General features: G+C 38.1%; 1 protein-coding gene across 6 annotated transcripts in view; it reads right to left on the minus strand.

Annotated features, from left to right (window-relative positions):
* Positions 1-22936, minus strand: part of MTMR2 (myotubularin related protein 2) — a 94682-nt gene that overhangs the window by 13864 nt on the left and 57882 nt on the right. For 5 of the 6 annotated variants that reach the window (XM_053560191.1, XM_053560190.1, XM_053560192.1 and 2 more), the window contains 8 exons: positions 19651-19726; positions 14723-14817; positions 14445-14555; positions 11457-11558; positions 9321-9404; positions 7443-7592; positions 6659-6847; positions 938-1123 (listed from right to left, as the gene is read on the minus strand). In XM_053560191.1, the coding sequence (XP_053416166.1) occupies positions 938-1123; positions 6659-6847; positions 7443-7592; positions 9321-9404; positions 11457-11558; positions 14445-14555; positions 14723-14817; positions 19651-19726 (993 nt within the window). The remainder of the gene's footprint in view (positions 1-937; positions 1124-6658; positions 6848-7442; positions 7593-9320; positions 9405-11456; positions 11559-14444; positions 14556-14722; positions 14818-19650; positions 19727-22936) is intronic. The other variant, XM_053560196.1, reaches the window with a different exon arrangement.

A 22936-nucleotide genomic window follows, 5' to 3' on the forward strand; every position in this document is an offset into this window, starting at 1 on the left:
TTTAATAAATGGCCACATGAACATGTTCTCTGAGTAGTGTTTACACTTTGCTGTATTCAAGCATCTAAGTTTCTAGAAGAGAGTAATAAACATAATCCATAATTATAATTTTTACTAGTTCAGTTTGGCCTTCTCTTCAATTTTGGCTGAATTTTAGAGATTTTAATATGAGTACAAGTCTCATCCTTCTTAACACAAAAGATCATATTTCCATTTATTTTGTAATATTTATGTGTGTGTACATGTAGTAACATAAGTCTGTATATTGGTAGGTTATGTTACTGAAATTCAAACCGTATCCAAAAAAGTATGTGACAACATTAACTAAAATAAGAGTTTGATGCTTCAAGTATTCATCATGTTAGGCAAATTAGCACTGACACAGTACTCTCCAGATGATTTAGCATTCACATGATATCCTTCATTCAACTACTCCACCTAATTTTCCTAATAAGGGTGTTATTTTTTCCCTCACAAATCATGAAATAACTGTTTTTTTGAGTACCTATTCACACAGATAGTACTACCCTAACTCCTGAGACGACAAAAAAGAAATGACTGATCCAGTCCTGGTTTTCATGAGTCAGCAGTGTACATGTACAGCGGTTGACACACAAGAGCAATAAATGAAGGACGGAATAGCACATGATTAAACACAAAGTGAAGAGTTCAGAGAAAATGGAAATGGATAGGATCTGAGAAGGCTTTATGGAAGAAATGTGAACTAGGGTCTGAAGGATAAAGAGAATTCAGAGGGGACGGGGGAAAAAGAAGTACAATGGAAACATCAAAATCTAGAAGTAGTTGTAATTATCAAAGCATTTATCTATTTTTACTGTTTAGGAACCTACCTTCATATTGATTTCAGTTATAAGAAAAGAGGCAATATTGACAAAGGTGTATTAATGGTTTTTGGAAAACAGTAACATATACCCACCTTAATATGTTCTAGCCAGTGAGTAGATTCCAAGTTAGATAACCAGTGAGTTTCCTCAATGTTGGGATATACAATCTCCTTAAGTTTTCGTAAGGATTCTCTCATCACATGAATATTGTGGATATCCAGAAATACTAGTTCTGCATTTTGATAAGCATCTTCACTTTCATAACCTCCTCCCTTTGCCTGGAAAAAGGCACATGTCATGGTAAGTCATAAACGAATACATATCCATTATATGTGGACATCCATGAAAAAGCCATAAAATACCCAAGAGCATAAAAGATGACATATATTAATGGTAATTAGGAAAACACCATGGGGAAATGTGGATGGCTCAGGGCAATGGGAATATATACTCGTCCTGACTTTTTTTTTTTTTATAAGAGACAGAGTCTTATTTTGTCACCCTTGGTAGAGTGCCATAGCGTCACAGCTCACAGCAACCTGCAGCTCTTGGGCTTAGGTGATTCTCTTGCCTCAGCCTCCCAAGTAGCTAGAACTACAGGTGTCCGCCACAACGTCTGGCTATTTTTTTGTTGCAGATTGGCTGGGGCCGGGTTCAAACTCACCACCCTCAGTATATGGGGGTGGGCACCCTACTCACTGAGCCACAAGCGCTACCCTCGTCCTGACTTTCTTATGTGACCATTATAAAAATTAAATGTACTTTCATATACGAAAGTATTTGAACACTTTAAAGCATTGAACTTTCCCCTACCAGGTTTCAAATTCTACCCAAACATAACTTCTTACAGAATACTTCCCTTCATATTTATGGGAATCATTAGACTATAAGTTTCACGTGCATGGACAACATAGCTGGTTCACCAGGCTTCTTCACGCTATCTCTTCACCTCCATTTTAATCTTAATATTGATAAAATAAATTCTTTTCTATCATAATGATTTGCTTCTATTTTAAATTACATAATTATTTTTATTATAAATAAAGAGAAGAGAGAATGCTATTGTCACTCCTATCCTCAAAGACTTAAATCTACATCTACAAAATAGAATGAGGAAATATTTGGTGTTCAAAATAAGCTATAACTCGAAAGGAAAACCTAATTTTTCTGGACTTAATCTTTTTGCTTTCTTAAAATATTTCACGCACAAAATATTCTCTAACCTCCCAGCTGATTCATTTATAAAATCACACTTCTTAGAGCCCTAACATTATAGAAACAAACACTGGAGAAGCATATGTAGTTATGTAGAGTTAAGTGATCACATGAACCATATCTCTAAAAACAACAAGACTTACCAACTCACAACCAACAACAGATTACCAAAAGAAGTTCAGACTTCCTTCCTGACATGGAGGGTCTGGGAAATATTAATAGTTTAGAGTCAGACCTGGCAGAGTTACAAAATTCACGGGGTTGCTGTGGGTCTCTGCTGACACACAAAGCCCATCACAGAAACACAAACGAAATGGTCTGAAATCGGTAGTAGTAATGGTTGTGCATATTTGTGAATAAACTAAAAATCACCAAAATGCATACTTTAAAATAGTGTGTTTTATGGTGAATTAATTATACAGTCATAAAGATTTATTTTTTTAAAAAAAGTGCTAAAGAGTAAAACACACAACATATATTTAAAACAGAATTAAGTGACAAAGTTTACCATGAAACCCCAAAATGCCAACAGGCAGGGCAAGCCACCAATAGCCACAAGTAAATGGGAGAAAGGAGAAGAAAGGGACAGGCATGGGACAGACCCAAGAACTGAAGAACACCAAGGTCTTTCAGTTTTTAGTGTTTGCTCTGCTTCTGTACTTCGGCTTTCTTCTAGAATTACAAGAAAACACACAAGATTAAGAAGTGCAGCTCAAACTGGGAGGGGTTCTAACAGCTGATGAGTATAAAAGGTGGCTGATAGCAATCTAACCCTTACAAACTCTCCTAATGACCAGGCAGGGATCTCTTTTGCTACATGCAGAACCAAGATTGAGCAGGACAGAGACAACAGAAGACCAGGTCCAGATAAAGGACATCTGTGGGCAGGAAAAGGACAAGGGGGAAGAGTGAGGGCAGGTGCCAGGGGTGTCGGTGGGGACAGGTGGAGTTAAGGTAGGTGTGTAAGTGTTGGTGTAGGTGTAGGGTGCGAGAGAGAGGACACAGCCAGGAAATAACGGAAAACAAGCCCTGGTAGAAGAGGAAGGTCAGTCATTAGCCCTTGTAACTTCTGTGTCTACCTAACTTTTGTGTCATGCATTCTAACTCCTTTTAAAAGTTCAGGAAAACTAATTTTTTCTAGAAATGAGTAACAGAAGATCAAGGTCAAACTTCATATAAGTTATTCTAAAATAAAATTAACAGCATTCGTAACATCCCTACAGACAGTGCTCTACAAAACTAAAGGCTTCAGTCTTTAAGCACAGTGAAGACATTTTAAAATAAGATCAGGCATGAAAACCCACAAAAATCAGAATTTAAAAACTCAGAAACGGGGCAGCACTCTCCTTCCTTCCTTGGGACTCCACGCCAATTTCTTACTTCTTTACTCTCTCGCCTCCCCCCATCTTTCCTTCTCTCACTCCCTCTCTCTCTTTCTAAAATGTAAAATAAACATACTTTGATATCCTAAAAAAACTCAAGAAATGAAAGAATAGAACATGGGACAAATTATAAACAAAAGAAAAAAATCATTTCAGAAATGAAGGTTAAAGTAAAAGAAACACAAGAACAAATAAATATAATACTAAATTAGAAGAAATAGATGGTTAAAAATACAACAGAAAAACAAAGAAAGAATTAAAGAGAAAGTGACAAATGATAAGACAGGTAATGAAGAGCCAACATATGACTAACAAGAATGCTTGAAGAAGAAAGCCACAGCAAGGAAATAAAACAAATACTAAGAATTATAATGAAAGGAAATGCTCATGAAATCTTTTTTAAAAAATTGAAAATTACAAATTGAAATAGCACACATGCACACCTGAGAATACAAACCTGAACCACATAATGTGAAGACATATTTAGCAAAATAACTGGACTAAAAAAAAAAAAAAGGAAATCTTTTGGATATTCAGGCAAAAAGAAGGAACTGAGAAGGCCACTTAGAAGGAAAAGATATTAATATTCACTTTATCATCAACCTTTCTAACACTTTTTTTCCAAAAGAAAATGAAGTAATGTATTTAAGATACTCAAGAAAATCAAATATGAGCCAAGGCCTTTATATACAGTGCAAGTGACTTTTAGCTGCTGTCAGCAAGCAAATACTTGGAGAATGCTATTCCCATGAGCCCTTGCTGAAAGATTTACTACAGAACAACTTTAGACCAAAAAGAAAAAAAAAAAATGACCAGAAGGACATCTGCATAAAAATTGGTTACAATGGTTGTGAGCACATTGCTACTTGTAGAAGAGTAAAAGTACCTCTTGTAGAAAGAATTCAACTAATAGCTAAAAAACAAATTATGAAATTAGAATTTTGAAACCCCCAATGAATGGACATACTGAGGCACTGGACATCTACAGTTGCTAACGTCCCCATCCCACAAAGGAAGACCAGTCTCAAATTATGTGTACCTATATTCTTGGCAAAGCGATTGAACCTAAATCTCAACAAACCTCTGGATTCATCAAAGAAATTTAGGACATAAAAAGGTTGAACGACACCATAATGCAATCATCAAAATCCAAACTATGAGAACTCTACAGATAAAATACAAGTAAAAGAAAGAGATGAACAAGGAGAGGGCTGTAGATCAAGAGAGACTTAAAGACAGATCAAGTATAATATTTTAAAAGTTAAGACTTAAACGGTCTGTAAAGCTAGTGAATGATGCCCCATGATCATATCAATGTACACAACTATGATTTAATAAAAAAAATAAAAAAATAAAAATAAAAATAAAAGTTAAGACTAAAGTATAATCTAAGGAAATATACTTAGTAAAAGTATGAAAAAAGACAAGGAAATGATTAGTCTAAAAGCACAGTGGTTACTTTTAGTGGGGCAGAAGTAAAATTCATCAGGGTGGGGACACATGTGGAAGACTTAGTGGCTGGCAAAGTCTTAATTCTTCATATGAGTCATGGCTGCAAGGGCATTTGTCATACAATAATTCATTAAAACTTGGCTCAGTGACTGTAGCTCAAGGGTTAGGGCACCAACCACACACACCAGGCCCGGTGGGTTCAAACCCGGCCAGGGCCTGCTAAACAACAGTGACAACTACAACAAAAAATATCCGGGCGCTGTGGTGGGGACATGTAGTCCCAGCTACTTGGGAGGCTGAGGCAAGAGAATCGCTTAAGCTCAAGAGTTTGAGGTTGCTGTGAGCTGTGTGACGCCACAGCACTCTACCGAGGGCGACATAGTAAGACTCTGTCTCAAAAAAAAAAAAAGAAAGAAAACATTCATTAAACTATTAAAAATGTGTTAAAAATTGTGCAGCAACAATGACGTAGGCATTTGCAATTTAACAAAAGAGGAACTGCCATAATGAGGTATGTGTGGGAAGAATTAAAAAAGAAACGTGAGGAAATATCTAACATTTTACCCTACTACCTTTTCTGCCTTATAGTCCTCTCTCCCTTTTCTCTCGTCCTAGAAAATAACCCCAAATCTCATTCCTGCCAACTCACGGTAGAAAGCTTAAGGAGGAAGAATATGTGCCAATCCCTGGACTAAGGGGCTTACATATGCATTATCTCATTTTAGTTTTACGCCTCATAATAATATTACCTGATAATGTTTAGGATGCCATGTGCTTCCCCTGTCTCCTTTAAGAGGGAGTATTCACAGTTCAATAGAGAATGCCTTGACCAGACAACACCCTCAAAAGCTCAGCAGAATGGGATAATCAGGTACATCTTCCACAAATTGCAGTGACCATCCAAGCATCGTTTATAATAGCAAAAACAAAACAAAACAAAAATCCAAGCACATGCAACCTAAATATCCAGCAACAGTTACTATACCATTAAAATGTTACAGATAAAAATATTTATTGGCATATAAAATAATAGTATCAATTTTTAAAAAGGGAAGTGACAGTCATCCAATTTTTTTGTAATATGTGTATATGCATATACACAAAGGTTTGGAAGTATTACCAACGTTTAAAGTATTTCTCCCTTAGTTAAAGGTGCTTGGATATTGTAAAATATTTTCTTCCTTTTGCTTATCTGAATTAGCTAATTTTTGATAAAACATACACATTGCCCATTGGGAGTAAAAAATAGGTGATTTCTTAAAGCTAAGCTGCACCTTTTCTCTCCTTCCTTCCTTTATGGTAGATTTTGTCAACTGAAGCAGAATTCCTCTTTCCACAATACTAACATCTATTCCACAGGAGAAAGCAGCTAACTGTAAGCACCGTTTCCGTATTCTAAAGAAGTTCTGTACAGAGACACCCATCGGTCAAAAGCTCAGGTAGTTGTCACATTTAGAGAAGGGAGAAAGAATCTTAAAAAACCCCGAACACCTAGTTGTTATATAACTAAGCACAAGGCTAGGCACCATTTTTTAATTGTCCTCCTAAAATAACTCTGTTCAGTATTATTATTCCCATTTTACCAATGAGCAAACTGAGATATAAAATGACTAACTGAAAATTCACATCATCAAGTAGAAGAGCCAAGATTAGAACTTCCACACGTTAGCACCTGAGCTATTTTTACTTCACTGTGGCCCCTGCCAAACTCAACTGATTCATGAGACTGTAATTCTAATCTTAATTACTGTAAGCTAATCTCACCTTATTGGCAACAGCATTAACACTTGGCCGAGCATCAAATATGAAGATTTTGTGAGACTGGGCATTGGAATCCATGATGGCTTGAAGGTACTTTTCATCTTCTTTGCTTCGCTTTCCACTCACTCCGACCATGGGCTGGCTACATCGAGTGATTGTGGCTTGACTTTCAGGATGAATCCATGATAAAACCTTAATGAGAGAAACAATGGTAACAGACTCTTTGTATGCTTTTCTGTTATACTCGATGAACTCTCCTTTCTAATCGGATCCTAAGCCTGGCCACGAAAGGATATCTGAGGCTACAAAGAAAACTTATCACCTTCCTTTCAAGCCAACTCTGCCATATGGAAAATTTGGTCTAAGTCTTTAGTCAGATAATGACTTTGGAAAGTCAATGACTATTGAGAATTGTTGTCTCTAACCAAAAAATATGCATTAAAACAGGGCTAAGTTCCACTCACTATTATCAGTGGAACTGTTCAACTCTTTAGAATCTATGAATTTTGTGCCTAAATTTGAGCTCTGATCTTCCTCACATCCTATTATTTTCATAAATTTGTAAAGTTTTCTTCTTTCTATGGCTTAAAAGAACATGGTTAAAAAAATGTATACTAAGATAAACGAACAGTGAATAACATACAGGGCAAATGCTGTCTCCCAGTGAGGAGCCATGCAATTCTGTGCCATTATTTAATATCCATGCCAGAGTCTCCATTCTCGCATTCATTAATCTCAGCATTACGTATCGTATAGAAGCAAAGTGTCATCCAAGCTTGGTACTTACTGGGATACGACCCCTTGATCTAAAAGATGCTGCTCTCTTTAATTCTTCATCAGGAATATTTGCTGGCACGACCAGGAGCGCAGGGTAAGTATCACAAAGTTCATATCGCTCGTTTATCTTTGTTATTCTCCAGCTTTCATTTGGAATTCCCTACATGTGAAATAAAACAAAAGACAAATTATCTAACTGAAGCATTAAAAGACAGCAGGGCAAAAGCTATCCTATGCAACCTCTCTTATCTCCATTATACAAAGCGCTAGTATTTTTATTGCCGGCCTGTGGTGACCAGGCTTTTAGGATTAGATAGTGTAAGGCAGGGCTATGAGTTCATTTTGGCACCTAATTTTGTTAACAGATTTATTAATTCATTAAATATTGAGTGTGGGACTGTGCACAGGCCAGCAGCAGCTCTGGGGCAGGACCACGCCTAGTGCAGGGAGGCCTTTGTGGCTGAAGCAGAGGTGGAGAGGAGGAGGGAAAGGAGCAGGGTGGGGAGGGGGGTTGGGGGGGGTTGGCAGGGGCAGTGGGGCATTATAGCTTATGTTTTTGTCTGAGAGCTGCAAGGAACCAGGGGCAGGAGGAAGCAGGCAGCCAGGCCTTCCAGCCTTCTGAGAACACCTGAGGGAGGGCGCTCACAGGGACATAATAACCTGCTGCCCAGAGTCCCTCTAAGAGGAGGAGTTTCCCTGAGGGCAGGACAGAATTAGTCTTAGAGCCTGAATGTCATTTTAGTTCTTGTAGCCCATAAAGACTCTTTTCTGATTCTGATGGCTTTGGTCAGACAGAATCCATGGCAACCAAGAGAGGCTTAACTTAGGACCACCTGCCCCTCCAGGTTTGGAGTGGGGGCTCCAGGCAGAGTGAACGAACTCCAGGACCCAGGGAGAAAAGCCTACTGAGGACCTCAAGGGATGGGGCACCTTGGACTGAGAAGCCACATCCCTGCAGGCTCAACATCAGGCAGTATCCAGAGTCCAGCCTTACTGGGGCTGGGGGAGATACACAGAAACCCCAAGTCTGTGTTCTCCAGAAAAACAAAAAGTCCTCGGTGGTGGGGTAGGAGAATGCTGTGTCCCACTGGGCCCTCCTTCAGGGCGCTCTGGCCTGTTCCTGTTAGAACTTCTTGTTCTTGCTCAGCCAGTTGTGGCACCAGATGTTTGGTTTCCGCACCAGCCGCAAGTACTCCTGCACCCTAGGGTCCAGCGCCTCCAGCTTTTTTTTTGGGGGGGGAGGGGGGGCAAGTGCATCTAGAATAGCCACTTGGGGTATTCCACGTCTGGCTTCAGGGCCACATCCTGGCCCTCTTCGTAGATGTTGACGCTTACTATGCATGGGTGAGCCAGACAGGGTGTGTGCACACGTCTGGGTCCCTCAGGTTCTCGCTGGCTACACCACCTGTGCCGCCTTTCATGACTTGTTTTTATCTTGCTTAAGTGATGAAACCTTACATGGGTCCCATATTACTTTGAATTTCTGGGGATGGTCTGCCCAAAGTCACACAGTGATTTATAAGAAGAAACTGGGCTGTAACCCAAGTTTAATTAAGTTCACGACCTCACCCTTCTCCTCTTACCCCATCCCAATCAACCCAAGCCAGTGCGGTGAAAACCATATCACCTTAATTTTATCTTTAAGATTGTTAAACAGTTTTGAAACAAATGTATAGACTTGTAAACTCTTAGATAAGTAAATATTCATAAAAGGTCACTGGCATACTCTGAAAAACATTTCAAAGAAAAGGAAGCCGCACAATCAGGATTAGCGTTCATTCAAAACAAACAAAAAAACCTATGTAAAGCTGTTTACTTCTACCCATGAAGTTGTCTTTGTAAGGAAAAGGATATAAAATACTAAAGTCGAAAGAAAAGAAGAACATACCTGCCTTCTATACTCTAAAAGAGAGTCATACAGCTTCCAACCACTTTCAGGGAATATTTCTTTGTATTCAAAAGCAAAAAGAGGCTACAGAAAAGTAAACAAAATTAATAGCTTAAAAAAGACATTTATGAAAGTAATGAATGAGAAACATATCCTTATCATACCCAAAGTTTACATTTACTTATCTATAAGAATTCTTTATATTGTTTCCCTTTTATATTTAGTTTTTATTCCATAACTTTGAAATACTTTGTTCTTTTACATTATTTTTCAAACATAGTAGAAAAGCCCAGACATCTACTAACAAACTTATCAAATACAAAATATCATGTTTCTTTCGGATATCTTTGGTATGTTTTGTAGATTTACTTCTAAATGGTAAAAGATTACATTTAAAAAGACATCTTCTGATATACAAGGCTAAGTTTGTGAACCCTTCCTAGAGAAAGTGCTACAGACCTCATTGCTGAATATCACTATTCCTTCAAAATATCCCCCTTGGGAAGCTATGCACCAGTGCCAGTGCCACCCTTCAGAGCAATTTTGGAACTCTTTTTCTGTAATGGCCATCAGAGCTATTGCCATATTACCTACCCTGGATTTCCTGAATGTCATCAAAATGTCTTCTTTTCAATATTTCCTTTATCTTCAGGTAAAGAAAAAAGTCACTGGGGGCCAGATTGGGTGAGTAGGGAGGGTGTTCCAATACAATTGTTTGTTTACTGGCTGAAAGTCCCTCACAGACAGTGCCAAGTGAACTGATGTGTCCATGATGCAAAAGCCATTGAGTGGTTGGCCAAGACTTTCAGATAAGATTTTCCTAGCTGTTTCTCTGTTGATATTAACTAGGTCTGCCATGCTTCCTATAGTCAGCTGACAATTCTGACACATAACTTCACGAACTTTTGCAATGTTTTTGTCAGTTCTGCTTGTTACTGGCCTTCCTGACCTCTCTTCATCAGTGAGACTTTCTCTCCCCTCAGAAAGCCCATTTGCACACTGCCTTTTTCTTCATGGCATTATCCCCATAAACCTGGACTAACATGTCCTTGATTTCACTTCCATTCTTGCCAGGTTTAAGGAAAAAAACTCCAACATTCTCACAACAGCACACAAAAGTATGCAACAATAATGAATGACTCTTAAGGAGACACCACCACATGTCGACATGAACACAACTGTGAGACACTAATACACCAAAGTTATGAAACCTTACCAGGTTTCATGGTGCTGCCAACATAAATGCACGGTGGCAAGTTCACAAATTTAATTGTCAGGCCTGGTAATTACCATGGATACCAACATTCAAGCAGCAATAAAGTTTATGCTACATGTCCTAAAACATACTGAATAAGGTTGTTATTTTTTGGCATGCAATCTGCATACTAAAAAAAATTAGTTTGTCAATTATACAGACATAATGGCCAAAATAACTATGATGAAAAAAAACACTGAACTGGAGTTAGAGCACAGGTGTTGATTCCAAATTCTATTCCCTTCTCTCTGTGCCTTTGCATTAATTGCTTACTTGATAATTGTTTCCTCTCTACAACAGGGATAAATAATATCTATCACCACAGGGTGACTATGGAAGTAAAATGATGTAACATTAATGAGAGCCGACCACTGGTAAGAGGACATCACAGGAACTCGGTGCCTGTCTACCTCTCCTTCTCAAGTCGCCAGTCTTAACTCTCAGCTCCCAATTAAAAGGGAGACTTCAAATTCTAATGAAGACCACATAATGCTTCTCATCACAGAAATGCCCTGGATAGCAAAATCATATAATTCCAGTATATAAGTGCTAGCATGGACCTCAGAAATCAGTTCATCCAGCTTCTTTAGTCACACAAAAGAAATCGGTTCAAGAGATTAGAATTAGCCTACACTATTCATTAACCTAGTGTAGGTTAATGAACGTGGAAATACCGTGTACCCTGTATAGTACTATGCACACTAAAGACAGTCATTACAAAAATAAGTTGCTCTGAATTTGTGAGATATACCAGGTCATTAATACTGTCAGGTTAAATGTCAAAGCAGGGAAGTAAATGTACAATTTCTAGATAACCTAGACAAGTTTCTTTACACTATATTAATGCTTTTAATATAGATTTTCCAAAGATAAAATTTTACCAAGTTATTAGAGACAGGAAATGCATATTTCATTAGATTCTCAAATATGGATCTTCTTGTCCGCCCCTCGGGTTTATGAGCAAATCGTAAATTCCTAATATCCTAGAAAAGATTTAGGATCCAAGTTAATAATTATTTGTTCAGTTTTTAATTAATAAATTAGGTTATTTGGAACTAACTTGTAAAATGTTAAGATCTGTGCATGTGGGTACAAAAATAAACTAGACAACAGCTCCTGGAGTCGGGATAATTATAATGGTTTACTGGAAGAAATCAAAAGAAGCATAAAGCCCTCCAAGGCAGAATTCAGAGGGCAGAAAATCTACCTATGCTTAAGGAAGGACTCAAGATAGGTCAATGAAAAAGGTAACACTTTTAAGCACTGGAGTTTAGAGATGCTACCTCTTAAGCTTAACATCATGACTGATAAAAACAATATCAGCACACATCTTTTCCTTGTGAAAGACTATCTGCTTTCATGAATTTCCCTATAAATAGAACCTGCTTAACTGTTATTCCATTTCATATATGTCTCCATTTCCATTATGTCTGGTGACTTTTTTTCTTTTTGTTATCCCTTGCCAAAAGTCATTTCCCTGTTGGACCTTCTCTTCATAAGTTCTCTGCTGTTATAATGATAGAAATAAACTCTGCCTAAAGGCCTTCCATCACTGCATCTTCTGACACACAGAGTCTGGAGTCCCAGGGGTCCTCAAACTATGGCCCGCGGACCACATGTGGCGGTGTGATTGTATTTGTTCCCGTTTTGTTTTTTTACTTCAAAATAAGATATGTGCAGTGTGCACAGGAATTTGTTCATAGTTTTTTTTTTTTTTTAAACTATAGTCCGGCCCTCCAATGGTCTGAGGGACAGTGAACTGGCCCCCCATTTAAAAAGTTTGAGGACCCTGGGACAGTCCAGGCCATATAACCAGTTTATAGACCAAGGTTCCCTCCCACATTTGTTCTCAAGTAGTTTTCTATGTTCAGGTTGACTACAGATATTCATGCTCTAGTTTTCTGATATCTTAATAGCATTTAGGGGAAAAAATGGGGATTAAGAATAATTTCAAGACCATTTTATTTACATGTTTTAATCCAGGAAGAATTCAAAATAGCTTCATTATACCTCATTCTATAAAACTGAATTCAAAGACTCTCCACTATGATGCACTGATGCTATGTGAACAAGTATTACACATCTGATCGAAAACTAGAATGCCATCTTTACCATCTTTTAAAATGTAGTGATGTTATACACTTTCCCTATTTTTTTTTTTTTTTTAAGACAGAGTCTCAAACTGTCACCCTGGGGGGATAGAGTGCCGTGGCGGCATACTTCACAGCAACCTCCAACATTTTGGCTCAAGCTATCCTCTTGCCTCAGTTTTTTTCTATGTTTACTAGAGACAAGGTCTCCCTTTTGCTCAGGCTGGTCTCAAACTCATAAACTCCAGTAATTCACCTGCCTCCACCTCCCAGAGTGCTAGGATATAGGCGTGAGCCACCACGCCTGGCCCTCTATTCTTTTTTTACAGGCATTCTTTAATTGAAATTTAGATCTTTACTATTAAGTCATAGATATTTAATACTAGGTCATTGTTTCTATAGTTACAGCCTAATTACCCTCCATATACATCTTAATTCTAGATTGCATCGTTCTTTTCTTCTGCTGTTCTGCCAGTGCCAAAGCAAAATAAACATCACATGTATAATTCCAGATTCTTTCTTATCCTAATCTCAAAAGTTTTGTGAATCTGGTATTAACACTAATTAATTAGTAATTATTACTATTTTTTTTTCCTTATGTTCAGAAGGACTCTGTGAGTGTAATTGCTGTCAGCTGTGTGTAGCCATGTATGAAGCATAGTCTCTCCTGGTCACTTACAGTAGTCTTAAGAGTAAACAGAACATACAATACAAGAGAATGTAAAAGAGAATGACTTTGATATCTTGACCATTTTTTGGGGGGGGAGGGGTGGGAGACATAGTCTCACTATATCATCCTTGGTAGAGTGCCGTGGCATGACAGCTCACAGCAACCTAAAACTCATGGGCTTAAGCGATTCTCTTGCATCAGCCTCCCAGTAGCTAGGACTACAGGCACCCACCACAACACCCAGCTATTTTTTGGTTGTAGTTGTCATTGTTGTTTGGCAGGCCCGGGCTGGGTTCAAACTCACCACCTCTGGTGTATGTGGCTGGCGCCCTAGCTGCTGAGCTACAAGCGCTAAGCCATCTTGCTCATTTTTAATATAATTTTTTCTTTGCAACAAGACCATTATCAGTAAACTCAAACACCGTAGGGCCCCTTCTACGATACTTTCAGAGACCTCTGTTGTTAACCGAATAATACTGAATATTCTACTAGTTATAAAAATATTTACTAAGGTAACAGCGTAGGTTCCTGCTATGCTGCCATAGCACTCTACCCCCCACCCCCACCCCAGGGCGATGGCTTGAGACTCTGTCTCAAAAAAAATATTAGGGAAGGTGTATAATCACATTTTTCCCACGATTGTTTCAGAAGTAAAAAAATTCAAAGAACTAGATAGAGAAAAACATAGATGATGATGAACACGCATGTAATTCTTCCATTGCAAAGTACTTTACCTTAAGGTGCAAAGCCTAATGTTTCTAACTTGTAAGTGAAAGTTAACAATGCCTACTAACAAGATCATAAATGAAGCTCAAAGTAAAATAATGAACGTGGAAGTACCGTGTACACTGTACAGAACTATGCACACTAAAGACAGTCATTATAAAAATAAGTTGCTCTGAATTTGTGAGTATATCAAAATACTGAATTAGGTCCAAAAGAATGAATCATCTTTTCTATTATGGCTAACTTTTGTTTTCTTCTACATGAATAGCATTTCTATTAAAAAATTCATTTGATATTTTGGAAACAAGTTTATAAACACAAGCTCTATTTAATTTAAGAGTAATACCAAACAAAGGAAATCACGTGCGTATTAAAACATTTACCTTGCACACAGTTTCTAGTCCATAAGAATTTTCACCTCGACTAGAAGCACCACCAATTTTTTCTACTCTACTTATCACACCAAGAGAAGCATCTAAAACAAATGGGGGGTTCTAAAGGAAGGGAAGAAAAAAACAATTAAAACCGAGCAATTAATACTGTACAATTATAGCCGATAAAAATCTTAATCAGCAATCCTTTAATTAGAAATGATCAAAAATAAACAAACTGGCTGCAAACAATACACACATGTACATACAAAAATCTAACCCAGTCTTACCCGTTCCATGCTTTTGAAATATAACCTGTAATTCGTGACAGTCAAAGTTCCTCGTACAGCACCAGTGAATGGACATATATAAGTTACATCTTTAGCTGAAAAAGCAAAAAGTCCAGTTTATTTTTTCAGGGCAATTAAAATCTGCTTTCTCATCTTACAAAAATTATTCTAACTGCTAGTCTAATTCATGCTCAAAAATCACAGAATCAATGATTCCAAGAGAACTCAGAAGCCTAATCCAAGCTTCCAAACCTGCACTGATCTGAGGAAAGAATATGGAATTAAAGGGAAAAGACTGAAGGGATGGACGGACATCTCTTCCACTGAGACAAAACAGGAAGTAAGAGAGATAGCTACTATCCCAGCTGGAACACACAGGTGTGGTGGTTGGCGTAGAAGTATGGATAGGTGTTGGCAACGACAGTAACAACAATAAAAGTGTCATGGCACCGTCACTGTTCATTTCATCACAGTTTCCAGATGGCCTCACCAACCTCTTGGTCTTTCCTAGCCATAGTTCAGTTTGTCAATAGTCTTCTAGAAATGTAATACCCAAAATATATATAATACTGAAAACTGCTGGTCTGATTCTATTTCTGGGGAAAATATTGTAGGTGAAATGAAATGTATATGAAATAAAATTTCTTAGAAAAATAATAGTGTAAGAGGACATTATATTCCTGATTAAATAACTGATGTCCAACTTTGTAATGAAATAATCCCAAGTGATATTTTGTTAAATGATTAATCGATTAAGCAAAACAACTCTGCAATCACTAGCTCAAAATATTACGTAAAATTGGCAGAGTTCTTAATTTGCAATATAAGGTTTTTATATCTTAAAATATTCACAAATTCCTGCTGTGTGATAAAGGAATATTTGCATTGTTCCAAAGAAGTGAGGTGAAATTCTGTGGAGCAACAACTTTCTAAGAAAATTTCAAAGAGCTTATGGGAAAACGTAGGGCCATGAAGTATGTTTAATAAGATATTGCAACTTCCTGACTTTGCTTCTTAGTCATGACTTTGAAGGACTGACTGCTTTGCGTGGAATATGCTTTAAGACTGATCTTTTAATCATTCTTAACCTTCAAAATGATTCCCCCAGCAATGCTCAAGTATGAGTTACATTTTTTAAATCACTGTTTCCAATGTATGTTTCTTTTAGAGGGAAGTTTTAAAATTAAATAATCTCATCATTATATAAAGTTACACAAATCTGCCTCGCACACTTTTTTTCCCCCTTTGAATCTGTACCTCACACAGGAAAGCTTTATTCAATGTTTAAACACATTTCTGGGTCCTTCCGGAGCTGGTTTGCTTACTCATGCAAGAAACATCAGTCTTGTTCTTCCATACCCCACTGTGGGATATGTCTCTTTGGCCCGGTGCTTTGTTTCCTTTTATTCTAAAATCATGAGATAATATACATAAGAGTTCCTCTAAAATTGAAAGTGTTGTACAAATGTCAGGGCTCATCCCATGTCACTACTATGATCATCACTCTTTGCCTTGTCCCCTTCTCTTCCTTGTCTCTCCTCAGGCTAAGTCACGCTGCAACAGACAAGTTACGCTCAGCAGGCTTACAGCAGGCAGAAGGGAGACTGTGAGTGACAAGGAACCTTACCACAATAAATGACAATAACGACAGCTACCTTCAGTGACCTAGAACTTGAGAGTTTTACATTATTTTTCACTTAAGCACCTTATTTAACTTTCTGAACAACCCTTAAATACAGAATATAATTACTACAATTTTTAGATGAGAATATCAAAGCTCAGGAAAGCGAAACAATTTGCCTAATATTTCAGAACCAGTCGCTGCTAAGATTAAGACTTGAATCCAGTTTTTCGAAGCTCTTTCAACCACACTGTGCTTCCTCCTCTCGTATGGCAAAGCCACGCCACTAACTGAGCACAGTCCCGTTAACATCTTTGTACTGTGTTACAAGTTGGAATCACTGCAATCTGAGGATACCTCTACTGCTGATGTGGCCAGACCATGATATTCTGAGACTGTTACCTTCCTAAGGCATTCCGCTGACATTCCTAACACCACTTTCACTTTAACAACAACAAAAAAAAACCCTAAGCCATACAGATCTGTATTATACCGACTAAAAATCCACCTCTTTTTACGTGAATGAATATATGAAGTTGAATCTTATTAATTTTTTCACAATAATTTTCATGTACAGATGATTTTAAATTCAGATTTTTTTTAAATCATGTTTGGTATTCTCTAAATTTTGCAATAATGGTACTGCCTAGTAGTAAAAAAAAAATCTTAGATTTACTAACCCTGTCAAATTTTCAGAGATCACAGAGGAAGAACACATAATAGTTTCTGTGAAGTATGTCAGAATGACTTTGAAAATAAACATCAATAAGGAGAAATAATAAAAATATATAAATAAATGTAATATATGTAAGAATCCAACCTCTGCAGAAAGATGAACACAAAAGTATGTGTCCTAACAGAGAAGGGAAAGTCCATTTAGCCCTAGAATCAAATAAATGTTCTGGGAACACAGGCTTTGGAATTGCTCCCCAGTGCCAAGTATCCTCTAGAAGGGTAGAGATGGTGTCAAAGGACTTAACTAACCCAAGACACAGAAGTGGGGAAGTAAAGTACAGACGCCAACAAAGATAAATGTCTACTCTGGCTTTCTCCAGTTTATCTTATACCACACTCTCTCCACTCTGCAATTTCCCTCCCTAATTGCACTTTTCCCATATAATTTTAAGACGTGTTTTCTGGCTTGGTGCCTGTAGCTCAGTGGTTAGGGCCACCCGCCACATGCACCCCCCGGACTGGTGGGTTCAAACCTGGCCAGGGCCTGCTGAACAACAATAACAAAAAAAAATAGCCAAGCATTCTGGTGGGTGCCTGTAGTCCCAGCTACTTGGGACTAAGGCAAGAGAATCGCTTAAGTCCAAAAGTTTGAGGTTGCTGCAATGGTACTCTACCAAGGGTGACACAGTGAGACTCTGCCTCCAAAAAAAAAAAAAAGAAAGATGTGTTTTCCAAAGCTATGTTTTGGCCCTCTTCTTGCCCCGTACACTCTCTGGGTTATTTACCCCCTCCCATTTTCCACTAATATCTATATACAAATTTTTCCCAAGCATGTACCTCAAAATTAAATCTCTCGACTAAGCTCTCGTATCTGTTTTGAAATTTCTACTTGAAGTTTTTCATGTATCTGAAATTTAATATATATAAATATATCAAGTGCACATACAAATAAAAGAAAAGCAGATATGTTTATGAAATTCTTAGAGACTGACGTCTTCAGATTGGATAAGTGAGTGGATGTTACGAGTTCAGAGAAAAGGAGCACTCTAGCAGGACAACCACATTTCTAACTTGAGCATACAGTCAGCTGGTATTGATGTCAACTAAGAAAGAGAACAAATGATAAAGAATAAGTCTGGGGTTAAAGGTGATGATTTCAGTTTGGAATATATTGGATATGTAAGGTTCCCATGGGCTCTCCAAGGGCATATGTCTAGGACAAAGATTCAGACTAGAATATCGTAGGTGAAGGTACTCATTTAGACATGATCAATTAAAAAGAGTATATAGGAAGGAAAAGGGAAATGGATCAAAGGTGAAGTCCTGAGGAATGTTGATTTTTAACGGAGGAAGAACCAACAACTGAGACTGAGTGGGAGCCCAAAAGTCTTTAATAAAGGCTTATATCAAAGTAGCAGCAGCCTGGGAAAAAGAAAATGTCCAATGCTAGATACGATTTTATTAATGGGTTATCTCCCTATGCCTTAGTTTCCTTATCCACAAAATGGGGTTATTATCTTTCTCAGAATATTACTCTGAGAATGATAAAGTGAGATAGTAAGTACCCAGTAGTAACTAGGATCATTCTAGAAAACCAATATGAAAACAGACAAACTCAGTACATAGATCAGCAGACAGTGAGCTCAATGTACAAGGCTAAGTGTGAAAAAAAAGACTAGGCCATTGTCAATCAAGCAGCAGGAGCAAGAAGAGACAGAGGCGTGCTGAGTGCCGAGGAGCAACAGCCCAGTCAGGAGGCAGGCCACCCGTGGCTGGCTTATTTTTACACAAGGAAATGACAACTAGCCAAGGAAAATTAAATTTCTTTGTAAAAATTATGATAATCATATGAAGGATGGTACATACTTTAAGAAGTCATTCACTTCATTCTCCTAACATACTACTCTACTTCTCAAAATCTGAGTATTTTGTAATCATTACATAGATGAAACAAAGCAAAGCACAGAGGCAAAAGCACGCCTTGAGTGCTCATTTTCAGTCTCCAGCCCATGTTCTAAGCATTAGGCTGGACAGAGAAAGGCACCGACATAGGACTGGGATGGAAAACTCCATCCACACACTGACCAGAGTTTACTCAAAGAAAAGCATGAAGGAGGCAAACAACAGAGAATGTGCCTTAAGAAAAACTACTTGCAGGGCGGGGCCCGTGGCTCAAAGGAGTAGGGCGCCGGCCCCATATACTGGAGGTGGTGGGTTCAAACCTGGCCCTGGCCAAAAAAAACTGCAAAAAGGAAAAACTACTTGTATAAAGTGGCAATTCAATATTTTTATCAAGGTAATCCAGTATCTAAATGTAGTAAATAAAACAATAAAATTTCCCTATACAGAATTCAGCAACAGTTTAAAAAACAGTCACCAACTTTCAAAGAAAGTAAAACAAACCAGAGAAGCAGCAGAGTATAATTCAACTTGCATGTTTCCCAGTGGTCCAAACACAAACACTAGCAACAGAACTAGGCCTTGGCTTGTCCAACAGACCACACTGCGATGGGGGGCAGGCTGCAGGAAGTGAGTGCTGCCAGACAGAAAATATCTCAGACAGCCAGTTTGTTCTCCGTGTGCTGAGAGTTGGAAAGGAGAAGGAAATTAAACAAAAAATACCATTACAGACCCATGTCTTTAATATTTTCTCCTGGAAGCAAGGGTGGTTCTTCCATTTCTGCTAATTTGTTAGACTCCCTCAGGACCTGGATTGGGATGGGGAGGGAAAGAAACATTATTTTACTCAAAGCCTATTTTTTCACTCAAATTTTAACTGAGTATGCTTGCTCTTATTTAAAGTTATAACATCACACCATATATAATGCTTGTTGTTTTTTGTTTTTAATTTTTATTTATTATAGGTACATAAGAGATGTGTAGATATTTGGGGGGTACATGTGCCATTTTGATACAGGCATGTATAATATGTGAAGCTACTGTATTTCAAGAAAGCATTTACTGGGTGCCTAATTCAATCAAAACACTTTACATTTCTATACAAAAGACTTCACAAGTATTCACACTGAATTCTACAAAAGACTTACAATAATGGAGGTATTATATCCTCGATTCACAGATGAGAAGAAAAAGAGGCCAAATAGTAACAAATTTGTTCAAGATCACGCAGCTAAAGTGCCAAGGTCAAAATGTGAATTACAATTGTAATGGATTCCAAAGCCCATTCCTTTACAATTAAGCCAAGCCTAGGTGCATTTAAAACGTGGATAAATTTAAGTCCTCATGTAGATGTAATGTTTAGAGAATTTGGAAATGATGTTAATGAAGAATCTTGTTGAAAAGGAGCTGTTAAATAAATGAAATCATAATCAAAACTGTTAATGAGCAATTACCTTGTGAAAGATGCCACACTCCATCCCAGGAACAGACCAGAAACAGTGATTCTCTCTCCAGGAGTTACGACAGAGAAGATATACCACACACAGCCCGAGTGGTCCCGTGCTACACACATCCTCTGAGAGCTACAAAAGCTACACATACCCTGAGAGCTACAAAAGCCTTCCCTTCTTCTCCCTCTTTCACTACCAGATAAGTTTCTTTCTCCAATCCCATCCATTCCTCAACCTCCCGCAATCTGGCTTTGCCAGCTAATCCAACCCCTTTCTAGGAACCTGCTTTCTCCCCAGTAACCTCTTTATTATTAAAGACAACAGACATATTTCAGTCTTTATTTTTATCTCTTAGCCACATTTGACACTATCTCTACCTCCTGCATCTCGAGATCACACAAGCACGGCCACCTCCTCTCCTGTACATGCCTTTTCTTTGCTCTCACTGCAACTCAGGTGATGGTCCTAGATTAACTTCACATTTCACTCAATTCCTGGTGATCTCAGACCTATCTATGATTTAAACTTACTTCAAACTGTAGAGCCAACAGAGATTGTTCTCAGGCCCCAGCTCCACACATTCACCTGCCTCATGTCAATCCCTACCAGGGTGGACCACAGGCCTCCTGAACTGAATGGACAGAAAGCTGATCTGAACTCCACACTTGGCAAATGGCACTACCACATCTGGACTACCACATCAGGTGTTTAGGGACATGACAAAGACCAGACCGTCTTCAACCTTGAGGAGTTATATTACACTATGAATTAATACTACCTAAAAAAAAGACTTTCAAAATAATATTTTAATTGTTTTGATTTTTATTTCCTTTTTTCCAAAGAGCAGACTTAAAGACCTCAAAAAAAAAAAAAAAAAAGGTTAAAAACAAAGTACTACTGTTGCCTTAAAGGTCACCTTTTATGGACCTTCAAAATGGCCTTAGCTGTCTCCTCTGCACGAGTTCCCACCTCACTCACCAAGTTCTCTCGCTTCCTGTTGAGCCTCTTCTCTATAAGACTCCTATAGACACCATACTTCATACACTTTTAAATGCCCAAGAGAAATGTAACATGAAGTACATATATAAGTTTTAATTTTATAGTATTCATATTCAAAGTGGTAGAAATAGGCAAAATTGACTTTAATTACAGTCTTTCTCATATTAAGCCTTCAATATTCAGGGTCTGTTTATACTTACAGTACATCTCAACTCAGAGATATGCTGTAAACATAAAGAAACATCTTTTTTTAATGCTGTCTAGCTGCCAGTCTTTTATATATTCATAAAAGAAGGGAAAGGAGGAAGGAAGAGAGAGAGGACCAACCTATGAAGATGGAGGGGAAAAAAAGATACATTAAAAACTTGGAACATGCAAAAATATAGGCTCTCCAGGTTGGAATCCTTTTTTTTTTTTTTTTTTTGGTAGAGACAGAGTCTCATTTTATCACCCTTGGTAGAGTGTCGTGGCATCACAGCTCACAGCAACCTCCAGCTCTTGGGCTTAGGTGATTCTCTTGCCTCAGCCTCCCCAGTAGCTGAGACTACAGGCGCCCGCCACAACACCCGGCTATTTTTTGTTGCAGTTTGGCCGGGGCCGGGTTTGAACCTGCTACCCTCGGTATATGGGGTCGGCGCCCTACTCACTGAGCCACAGGCGCCTCCCAGGTTGGAATCCTGACTGTGCCACATACGAGCTAAGTGCTCTTAGCCAAGGCACTTGACTTCTCTAAGCCTCAAGTTCCCCATCTATACAATGGTAATAATTATAGTATCACACATAGGGTTATAAAAATTGAATAAGTTAACACACTTAAAGCATTTATATCAGTGTTGGTGCATAAGATGTACTCAATAAGTGTTGACCATTAGTAACAATAAACATTCATAGTAACTTATTGCCAGAATCTGCAAATAATTTCTAGTAATCATGAAAGCACAAGAATTAGATCAAAAGATATAATATTAACTAGCATATAGTATACTGAAAAAAAAAAAAAAAACAAGGCTGCACATGTGAAAGATTAGACAGGAAGATACTTTATCGAGTCTGCTGCCTCACTCAGAAATACAAAGATGACATCGCTTATGAAGCCAGGCAGTAGTTCCCACCCTACAGGGGTCGACCTTCTAGTGGCTGCTGCAGTGCTATTCCCCATGGCCCCCTCTCTTTCTGTATTTCCACATTCAGAAGGAAACTGTAACCCCTAGAAAATGTGTCTGTGGTACATAGAGAAGAGGAGGGTAGTTCTGGTGAAGACACACAGTTACAAGGAAGGGATAATCCTCATAAATAAGACTTCATAAAACAAGAAGAAAACTTATACAAGCAACACGTATTGAGAACTGCGGGCTTCCTCATAATCTCTCTGACCAGACTGTCCAAAGAGAAGGCAATGAACAGAAGCGATGTAAGACCCCATCTTGGTCCTGCCGGGCTACTACTATCATTTTTTTAATAAATCTGTGCATACTAGAGGCTTCATTAATTATTACAAATTCATTTCTACCACTGGAGATATGAAAAGAAAATCTAAGTAGCACCCAAGTGAACTGAGCAGGGACAAGG

Source organism: Nycticebus coucang, chromosome 14, assembly GCF_027406575.1.
Source record: "Nycticebus coucang isolate mNycCou1 chromosome 14, mNycCou1.pri, whole genome shotgun sequence".
Classification (NCBI taxonomy): Eukaryota; Metazoa; Chordata; class Mammalia; order Primates; family Lorisidae; genus Nycticebus; species Nycticebus coucang.